Source organism: Sardina pilchardus, chromosome 6, assembly GCF_963854185.1.
Source record: "Sardina pilchardus chromosome 6, fSarPil1.1, whole genome shotgun sequence".
Lineage (NCBI taxonomy): Eukaryota > Metazoa > Chordata > Actinopteri > Clupeiformes > Clupeidae > Sardina > Sardina pilchardus.
The window spans coordinates 17,130,710-17,141,971 of NC_084999.1; the positions used below are offsets into that span (position 1 = coordinate 17,130,710).

Sequence of the window (11,262 nt, forward strand, 5' to 3'; positions counted from 1 at the left end):
TGTGGAAATACTTTTACTGGAGAAATTAACATCTGTTAGTTTTGCAGCCTAGTAAGCTCATGTTTAACCAAGTTAAGCTAACTGTCTGCTTCTAACTTAACCACAAAAGACCGATACCGCGTACACAGAAACCATGGCGGGGAAAAGTAAAACATTTTAGTATGACAAACAAATGGTTTGGTTTGTTCTGACAAGCAGAGTGTCAGGTCGAGTGTGGTGGCTGGGTTGAGGAGTGTGGCTACTGAATGTCATCATTAAAATTGCCGGCTTTGCTGTCCACACACCAAAAGTTACTTCTAAAATGCCGGGGTCCCGTGGGTGCAAGGCCTAACCAATAAAAAAGCTTAGTGTGGAAGGGCCCTAAATGTTGTTGTGTGAACACAAAATGAACCCAGGGACATTTGTATTGATTCAGTCAGTGATCCGGACCAAAGAAACGCTTAATTTAAACATTAAAAATGCCATGTATAATGATTACTTTTCTGCTTCTGACTTGCATTTCATATACTTTATTTTTGCAATATGACCACAAAATCCATATTACATGTAGCTTAATCAATTACTCCCCAACTCTGCTTGCTTTCTCTCTCTCTCTCTCTCTCTCTCTCTCTCTCTCTCTTTCTCTCTCTCTCTCTCTCTGTAGAGAGGGCCCTTATTATTTGTGTGCTGAGAGGCAGATCTCCGCAGCAGTACAACACCTGCTGTTGCGACAGCGGCTGCCATTAACAGTTAATCAGACTGGTCTCCATGACACCAGCAGGCCCCTCCATAATGTGAGATATTCAAACGTCCCGATCAATATGGTTGATAGTTTAACGGGTCGTGAAGCCCGGGAAGTAAATTGTCCCTGAAATGTTTGCACCTCTCTCCCTTACGCACACACACACTCACACACAGAATCTCTCCTCCTCTCTCTCTTCCCCTCCTTTCTCTCACCCCTCTCTTTTGGACTTTCTCTCTCTTTTTCTCTCGTTTCTCTCTCCCTCTCCCTCTCTCTCTCTCTCTCTCTCTCCCCCTCTCTCTCTCCCTCTCTCTGCATATGACTGCTGCAGAGAGGTGTGGTGTGATAGACCAGATTAGATGTGACAGCAGATCCCACAACACGGAGGAGGTGTCCACACACATTTCTGCTCCCATCACAAAGACATGAGTGGATTCACACCGCACTCCGGCTCTGATTGATAATTCCGTATGTGTGCAGTGCGTGCACACACGTCCCAGAGAAGGCATGCTTCACACGCAAACGCCTTTGACATGGCTGCCAGTCGCTTTTATCTATTGGTCTCATTATCGAGCGTAATGGGAACATGATTAGGCCTAAACTCCTGATTTCTCAAAGAGCACTTTGTCAGTGGATGTCTAAGGGAGGATGTTAAGACACGGGTGAACTTGAACCTTTTGTGACAGATATGGCTTGAGCGTGTGACCCTATTGTCACAAGGTAATACAGTGCCGGGCCATACTGTACAGCCTATTTCAATTTGTCACCTGGTAACCTGGGCCAGTATGCCACTTGCATTAGTGTTATATATTATGGTTAGCAGACGATGCCAGTAGTATCGATGACAATAACAAATATCAATTATGAAAATACACTAAAACATAGAGGTACAAACCATGAAAATATATAATATATAATATATTAAATGTAAGCTGAAGAGATGCATTTTTAAACAACTCTTGAAAGTCTCAAAAAGTCCTGATTGTGACCTCTTATTGTTAATGGCTGGTCGACACAGCAGACCAGTGGGCAACTGGGGATGTAGAGCTACAGTAGATCATGGAATTAAAAATGACAGGGAGCGGATCCAGTAAGAGTCCTATAGGCCCGAGTGAGGGATTTGAATTTAATTCTGTCTGCTATAGGAAGCCAATGGAGAGTAACTAAGAAAGGAGCTACACGTGTCCTCTTCAGCTGATTAAAGATCAGGCATGCTGCAGCACTCTGAGTCAATTGTGATTGTCTTAATGCACAAGCACGCTGGCCGACCAGCCAGCCAGGCAGAAATGTAGTTTTGTGAGTTGGGGTCAGTGAAGATCAGCCATGCTGAATGTTAATCTGTTGGGGAATAGGTGTTTTAGATGGAAACACCAAAAGCTCCGTTTTGGAGAGATTAAGCAGGAAGTGGTGATCTTTCATCCATTTTGAAATATCCTTAAGCCATGCAGAAATAGGATCTGAAACCATGTCTGCCTCCAATGCTATGTAATAAGCAAGCGACACACCACTTTGCACCACTGTAAGGCACTGTTTCAAATGTTCTTCAGCAATCCTTTATAGTTTAGAAATGCAGCCACCCTCAACACTCACTCCTAAAACTCCCCTGTTTTTATCTGTCAAAAAAATAAATAATCGTGTGTTTAGTGACAGCTGTTTCATCTGTTCAAGGCTGTCTCAAACACTTAAACCTGTACTCAGGTCTCAAAATGCCATTTATAATGAACGCCAATTTGCTCTCTCTGTTGTGGACTCAACACTCAGAAAATAACAGCACATTGTGTTCTTTCTTCTCTTCTGGCAAACTCTATTTAAACAACCTGGTAAACATGCCTGTCTTAATTCATTATTTTCTCCCTCATCATGATCAAGCCTGCCGATTTAATGAGGCAAATAGATATTTCTGCAGTGATTGTCTCTCTCCCGCAAAGTATTAAGAATATTAAATGGACACATCTGTTTTTAATTAGGCGCTAAAGTCACCTCGGCACTGCCTTCCATTTTAATGTAGTTTTAGTGGCTCTGATTTTATCACACCCACCTCAGCCACAAATAAGCACACACACACACACACGCACACACACAAGCACACACACAAACACAAACACACACACAAACAAATAGACAAACACACAGCGCTCCTGACAAACAATAGACAATCAGCTAATCCAGATCCACGAGCTTCAGCGGAAAGTGGAGGGGGTTGACGGGCATGTCAGACTAAAACTGCCTATATGTCCAGTATCTGTGCGAGTGTAAGTGTGACCGCGTGACTTGACCAGGTGAGAGGCAGAGGGTGTGTGTAATGCAGGTACAGCCAAATGCAGAGGTTTGCATGAGGCAGGTCATCAAGGAACTTTCCGTACAGACAAAAAGAGAGAAAACAAAGAGGGCCATACAAGTCAGGTGGAGGGTGAAGGAACTAAAAGGATGATTTGTGATTGACAGGGAGATGTGAGTGAGAGGCTGAAACGGAAAGGGAAGAGCTTGTGTGTGCTCCATTAAGCCGCAAAGCTTAATGAGGGTGGAGGGTATTTGTCCACTCCTCCCCCCCTCGGCTAGCGTGATCAGGTATGGGCCTGTGGAAATGACTGCATGTTAAAGGCAACTCCCCGTGAGCTTTAAACTGGCGTTGCTAACGTGGCACGCTGTGTGTACATTGCACAGGTGCTTCATGCCTCACACAGCACTGAAATAGTGGCAAGGCATTGTGGGTGGTTAACCCCCCCCCCCCCCCTTCCTGTACCTCTCCTCTCCCTCCCACCAATGCAGGCAGCTTCCCCTACCATCCTCAGCGCTGGTAGAACAGGCAGGTGTGAGACCTCTTCTCTGAGGTGGGTCCCTGTAGAATAGGCTGTAATTAGACAGCCTAACTTCAGCATCGCACAGGCACACACACACACGTGCACAGGCACACACACACACACACATACTGTACACACACACACACAGGGTTTTTTTCTGTGCTCCACCTGCCATCTAGCGGAGCGGAGATGTCTTCAAGAGTAAGACAGAAGACACCTTTTCTGTCTCGTTTCTCTATGCTCTTTTTTCCATTCCTTTTAAGTCATACCAATGCAACAATAATTAGCAATTGATACATAGATTCTATTTTGGTTCTGTTCCTTAAATTTCTCAGGAGTTTAGTGTGTCAACAAATCCTAGTGAAGCTATGCCAGGCATACCTACATGCGCCAATGCCAATACCTACATACAAATACAAATACTAAAGTTCTATGTTCTATGAACATGTACTATGTGAAGCTAAAATCTTGCTTTATCCTGTTGTTTGTGCTTGCAGTTGATACTAAACATTCTATAGCATGTCGGGTCAGTGATCTTTGGTTCATGTGATACATAAGTTATTTATCCCCGGTATACTTGTTTGCATGGACCATTATATTTTGAAACACATTTGTACTTCTTTGTCCCTCCATATCCCCATAGCCATAATATGCCTCATGGTCCATTGGAATACAATGAATGTTGGCTGGCAACCCTTTTGTTATTGAAATGACAGTTGACTGTGTCAACAGTGCTGGAAATGTCTTGCAGTACGAAACAGCCACCACACGAGGTCCCCACAGCACAAGTTACTGACTCTAAGTGATGGGGCCCAGCAGAAAAAAGAGTGAACACAGATGCATCGAAAGCTGCTGCATGCATGGGATATTGCTATGTCCATAATCAGATTTTATTAAGCACTACAGAATTTAAGAGAGCCACAGTGCAAATATGGAAACAGCTTTTTCTTTCCACTGTCGATTTCACTGCCACCAGCTAGTCTTATGTCATTATACAAGGCAGTAATTGTCATAAGTGTCCATCTAGAGCGAACATGATGGCACATAATTATCCAGATATGGATCAGTGTAATAAGCCTCCTCAGACCGTTCTGGTACAGAGGCACAGATCACAGCCCTTAGACATACTGAAAGCCATCGCATAACGGAGCACTTGGGGGCAGTTACATGAGACTGAATGAGATTATTATGACAAAGTTTGGGTATATCTGAGCTTTATTAGCTTTTGTGAGAGGAGATCTAAAAGGCACCCTTTTTTTGTGGAAGGATTTGGGACTTTTGGAATAGGAAGACTTTTCACAGCCTAGATACAGAAAGGGAGGTATGAGGTGAGACTGTGAAGGCTTTGTTAAGTGTTCTGCCTTCCAGCCTTCGCCTGAACCCACTACAACAATGAGCGGCCGGTCGCTCGGACAGAGCTGAGGCAGTCCGAGTAATTACTGTAACATCCTTCCTTGTTGTAATGGCCCACCGACCCATGATCAGCGAGTGGCAGGAAACAACGTTATTGCCAATATGCAAAAGAAAAAAAAAAACAAATTTCCGCTTACAGAAACAAACGTTTATTACAGTCAGTGTACAGTGGATGTATTTAATGAGGAAACACTACAAGCGAGGCGTTTTGATGCTCTTCTTTCCTGATGAAGACGGTCTTTTGAAGAGAGTCAAGAGTGTGCGTGTGAGGGAGTGTGTTTGTGTATGTGTTAGTGAGAGGCTGGACGGATGGGGGTGGGGTGGGGGGGGTCAAAATGAAGCCAGACTAGTGCTGCTGAACATCTATCCCGAAGAAAGGGGCCCAGTGTTGGGAACAACAAGCCATTGTATTGTTGATGGGGGGGGGGGGGGGGGGGGGGTACTGTTAGGGTTTGGCCTCATGACTCAATGGTTTCTGGAGGACCTCTTATAAACCACTGCCATGTCTCCTCACCTCAAGAGGAACGCGTAACCATTTGAATTGGATCTCAGGGAGAGGACCAGACCAACATGACTAGCTCATACTGTATGCTCTGCCTGTGCAACACAGTTATGGGAAAACGTGTAGCCTACATACAGTATGTTTTCATTTTGGTATTGACCCTTCATTGGCATGCATGACTGATGGATTAGGCCCCATTGACCTCATTTGCATCAAACAGACAACACAGTAACTTAGCTATTTGTTTTAGTATGAGCCCCTCATAGCAGGTATGGCAGTGCATCAAACAGCCCCCCAGTATGTTCCTCCATAGATATGGAATGGTAATTAGTAGATTAGATTGTTTCAAAGTAACCAAGTAAGGTCCATACCTTGTCAAGATAATTAACTGTGATAATTAAAATGTGTAGCAATCTCAGAAACCTCAGGTGCTTTGGCAAAAGACTAAATATTCAAACATGTTGTGACACAACTCCGAAGGGTATGATAGACTATGCAGACTTGAAGCTAGTAAATGTGCGAATTGTACATATTCGCTGCCAGGTGTCCCTGGCAGTCCACAGTGGGAGAAAGGACAGTATTAAAAGCCTGCTGTATGAAAGGCCTCGCATCAGCAAGACATTTGCAGCTTGTATACACCATAACAAAATGATTAGTCTGTAGACACTATGAGCAAAATATTCAAGGTACTACACAGGTGTGTGCCACTGCCAAGTGTGTGTGTGTGTGTGTGTGTGTGTGTGTGTGTGTGTGTGTGTGTGTGTGTGTGTGTGTGTGTGTGTGTGTGTGTGTGTGTGTGTGTGTGTGTGTGTGTGTGTGTGTGTGTGTGTGGTTGCTATGTGCATGCATATGTGTGTGTTTGCGTGTGAGTATTGTCCTTTGAGTGGCTGAGTTTGAGTTTCTTTTTTTCCTGTTAGCATTGGTCTCGAGGCTACATTGCTCTCTGTTCCCCTACATTAAACACAGTTGAGGAGCAACGCAGAGGAAAAGGCCCACTATTATGGAGCTAAGCAGCTTTTTTGTCTGCAGTAATAGATGGCTGTTTTATTCACAGAGCCAAAAGAGGCCCTGGGGTCATCTTGGCCATCTCCATTTGACGTGAGTGCGTGCGATACTCTCTCCGCCACGACCCTGCGCATCCAAACACAAAGCCTGGCAGTGAAGCGAAAGCGAGAGTGGAGTGTGAGATGCACAAGCAGAGATGCTAAACAAGTTCACATGGCATGCTGTAGCGTAGCGTAGTGTACTGTAGTGTAGCGCAACGCAGCTCCTTCAGGTGCTGAGGAATCAGCTGCTTCCTGTTATTCGTGCCTCGCCTGCCACAGAGCAGAGCAACAGAGGTCACCACCCGAACTTAGCGTGCACGTTGTGTCCTAACACACCGACGTGTTTTTCATGCCCTTTTAAAAACAGCTTACAAATTAAGGATTAGTGTGAGTGAGGGACTGAGCTGCACTCCAAACATTAATTTATTAAAAACGGATGGATTTTCACAGGCCATTTTAGGATTTGATCTGTTAAGTTGCCCCTGCTGTGGGCGAGGTCGATGCACCGAGAGTAGGAGGAGCGTTTAGAAAAACTTGAAAGAAAAAAAAAAATCAGTCATGCATTTCCCCTCCACCACCTGCACAGGGTCACTGTAAACACACAGACACGCTCTAGTGCACACACAATTAAACCTGAAAAAGCTAGACTGTGTGAGAATAGTCGTGCCACACCCAGTTGTGCAAACTTAGGAAATGTATAGTCCTCTGTAGAATGTGAACAAAAAATATTCCCAAGCAATAGAGGGAAGTGTCCACTGATAGGGTACACAATAAAGATATCTACAGTAATGTACATAGCATGACTCTCCAGAATAAAAAAGTAAAAATTGTACAGGATAGGGTACCATGAGTAGTGAGTGACACATTGTTTTAGTCAATTTAAAGTTAAAACTTAGTCAAAGACTAAATGAAATTTAATAAATATCAATAAGCAACAACAGCAATAAAAACCCTGAATTGGCACCAAGTAAAACCAGTGATAGTCCACTTTGAACATCTTTTTATGTACCGGTACTATTTACCACCATAGCCAGTCACATATATTTTACTATGATGCAGTGTTGTAAGCCCAGTTTTCAATGATCACTGGAACCCAACAGAAGTATTTCAGAGTGTCTGGACATGCTGTTCGCTCATGTTCAGACTGACAAAAAACAGACCCTGTCCACAGCCGTCTGCATTGGGGGTGGCATTGTAATGGAATCCATTTTATCCCCACTCTGTCAGCTCGTTAACCAGGGAAGCCTGTTTTATTGATATTTACAGCCTTGTAATGTCAGACAAAAAAATATGGTAGGGCCGGGACGTGTTCTCTACAGAGCAGCCGTATTTGTGAAACGTTCTTTTACAGTAGTGAAACTGAACCTCATCCTTGTGCTATTGCACCAGCTTGTGTTGTCTCTTTTTTTTGGTGTACAACAGCAAATAGCACGAGTGGTGTTTGGTTTGTTTTTGCACGACTCTGCTTGGCACCCGAAGTAGCAGAGTTCTGTGTTCTTGGAACACTGGCGCCTCATTTAATTTCCACCATGCAGCCAGTCACATTGGACCGCCGAGGCAATAAAGGTGCAACCGCTCCGAATGGTGGTGGAAGTGAGCCGACAACACCCCAACAAGCCTGTGTGTGTGTGTGTGTGTGTGTGTGTGTGTGTGTGTGTGGGTATATAAAAGGGACGAGCGTAAATGTGTGTGTATTTGTAGCCATATGCCAGCATTGTGAGAGAGCACGAATGCTGTCTCTGACCACTACCCAGACGATGCCCCTGTCCCCAGGCTTTTTCCACTGCTCCCCCCCCCCCCCCCCCCCCCGACCTGGAATCTAATCAATAGCGATGCTGCTCTTCTGCTGCTGTGGCTTTGGCTGAGCAAAACAGTCCCCCTCGACTCCAGCCAGTAGCACGCTTGGCCCATGTGTCTCTCTCTCTCTCTACCCTACAGAACGTCCCCAGTAAATCATCTGACTGTCTTCATTATTTACAGCTAGCATCACCCAACAGTCCAGCGGGATAGCAGCCGTGTGTGTGTGATCACTCTGATAACCTTCATGTAGCGCGGACAAGTGTGTGTGTGTGTGTGTGTGTGTGTGTGTGTGTATGGCTCCTGTGGGAGCAAGGTCATTATTTAGTGTGTGGAGTGTGGTTAGAGGGAACAACAAAATCAATCAAAGTCAATCTGAAGCTGTTACCTGGGAACGCACTAAAGTAACATTAAAACCTAGCATGTATGCTTTATTGTTTCTTTAAATGTACAACCTCTTTCAACCAAGTGGGGCTTGCATGTTATGTTAAATTCAATGGAGACAAGACACCACAAGGGTTTCTTTGACATGGTTTATTTCTGAGCTCTTGGGTTAACATATTAGAACAAAACCTGGTTGTCTGGTTAAAAGCTAACCCCCCCCAGCAGTATAAACAGTTAACTACAGTTATAAATACACCAACTGTCACAGCACTGAAATGTATGAATGCCTTTTTTTCTCTATTTCTTTTTTTTTTTTTAAATAGACTTATCCAGTTTATGCCTCTGAGCATTGAGAATAAATGGAGGTAAGACACTGTTCACTATGGGTCCCACAGCAAGTCGTCACGGCAGAAACAAACCCGAAGGGCATGAACCGTAGGACGTGCAGTCACAAGAATGGAACTAGAAGCAAACTGGACAGAAGAGGCATCTGGCTTCACAAGGTACGCTGAGCATCAGTGAGAAGGAGAGGATAGGGAGACCCGCCCTCCTTTCTTTCCCCAACCCTTCCCTGGAAACCGTAGCAACGAGGCACTATTGTTTTCTGTCTTTTTTTTAATTATTTATTTTTATTTTTTTCATTTTTAACAGTATCAATAGGTTTACTATTTGACCAGGAATGACTAAGAAGCATTTACTGTACACCATATCACTTTTAATCTTCAATGACCGACAGCAACTTAGGGAACGATGCTTTGAAGCAAGCCACAGCCTGTGCCCCTTTTCACAATGGCTGCTGGTTGGGGTCTAGAAACTCTGCCATCGTTGACCCCCGGAATTCTCAAATATATGTTTCCACAGCTGAACAGAGCGCCTCTCAATACCATCACAGGTCAAGGATCACTTAACGGAATAAACTTCATCAAAAACCTCCGTCCCCCCTCCCCTTAGCCCTTCTGTACACACAAATAATATATCCACTTTTTATAGGACAACAATCTCTCTTTTATCAAAATAAAATCTTACCCAGTAAAATGATGCACATTTCCAAAAAAGGTAACATGTATCTCCATTTACATATACATTTTATGTACATGCACAGACACACACACACACACACACACACACACACACACACACACACACACACACACACACACACACACACACACGCACACACACGCATCTATATACACACCCAAACTCGCAGACTATTTTGGCAGAAAGAACACAAAGTAGTTCATCATTTAATTTGTAAACAGCTCTGTCCTCACTCAGCTTCCTAGTACATTCACTGTTCCTGTTTGCAACCTATATAAAAATCACTCTGTTTTGTGCTTTTTTTTCTCCCCCTCTCCCATGAAATCATGGCATGGAGGGCTTCTGGGCTTCTTTTCATGAGGGCTCTGCTTTAACGCGTCACGGGCACCATCGCTCTGTGACCGATCCTGCCGCCGGCCAGTGACACTCCCACACCTCACCGGGAATCGACTTCTCCGAGGGGCTTAAGCGAGGAGTGGGCGGGTGAGAAGAACAGGGTGGAGGGGTGGGGGGGATAGACACTGATGGATACGAGGACAGAAGAGTAGACATCACTCTTGCTTCTCTTTCTCTCCCCTTTCTCTTTTTCGCTTCGTCACGGTCAGTTCTCCTCGTCCGTGGTGTTTTCTTCGCCCTGCACCTTCTCGGGGATGACCTGCAGGCTGCGGCGACCGCGGTTCTCAGAGCCTCCGCTGGAGCCCCCTCCGATGCCGCCGCCCTTGGCGAGTTGGCAGGTGAGAGCGGCGTAATGGATCTGCTTAAGGTTCTCCAGCACTTCACTGCGAGCGTGTTTCAGGAGGTCAGCCTGGCCCTGGACAGAGACAGAGAGAGAGAGAGAGATAATGGTGAAGATAAAAAGCAGACGATTAGAGAGAGACAGAGAAAGACAGGCATGGAACGTGAGCGATAGTGAAGAAGCGCGATAGTGAGGGACCGCACAGAAAAAAAAACACATCCGCGCAACAAAAGGACCTGTCGGCGAGGGAGACAGCATGGGGAAGAGAAAGTGAGCGAGAGAAAGAGGGATGAACAGACAGAAAAGAAAATGGCACTGAAAAGAGAGAGAGAGTGAGTGAGTGAATGAGTGGGACAAACGATTGAGCAGCTGCTGGAACAGGCTGAGCCCGTAGGGCAGCGGTCAGAGGTGTCTGGTGGATGGTGCCACGACGGGGTCAGACACACACACACACACACACACACACACACACACGCCTGATGCACAGGGAGAGATGGAGGAAATAAGGCCCCTAATCGAATCAGTGGGCTGTCAGGGCAATGGAAAGGCGAGTCTGCGAGCCTTCCCATGTCGGCCACAACAGTGGTGACCCTTGCCTCAGTCAATGCTGGCATGATGCCAACATATGGTAATAAAGTCTTTGGGGGGGGGGAACCCACACACACACAAACTAGGTAAAGTTCGTAGACACGCACAGCGTGTAAATATTTAAAACAACACAGATGACAGGCAGATAGTGTGGAGAGGACACATACAAACACAGCAAGTCCTATCCGGTGAGTAGCGGCAGCCGAGCACGCCAGGGTTCACTCACAACCGGA

The 11,262-nt window shown here is 45.2% G+C and overlaps 1 protein-coding gene across 1 annotated transcript in view; it reads right to left on the minus strand.

Moving 5' to 3' along the window:
* Window positions 1-8,799: 8,799 nt before the first annotated feature.
* Window positions 8,800-11,262, minus strand: part of LOC134082780 (inactive phospholipase C-like protein 2) — a 34,271-nt gene continuing 31,808 nt past the window's right edge. Inside the window, exon 6 of the mRNA XM_062538746.1 lies at window positions 8,800-10,516. Within this exon, the coding sequence (XP_062394730.1) occupies window positions 10,307-10,516 (210 nt within the window). The 3' untranslated portion in view covers window positions 8,800-10,306. The remainder of the gene's footprint in view (window positions 10,517-11,262) is intronic.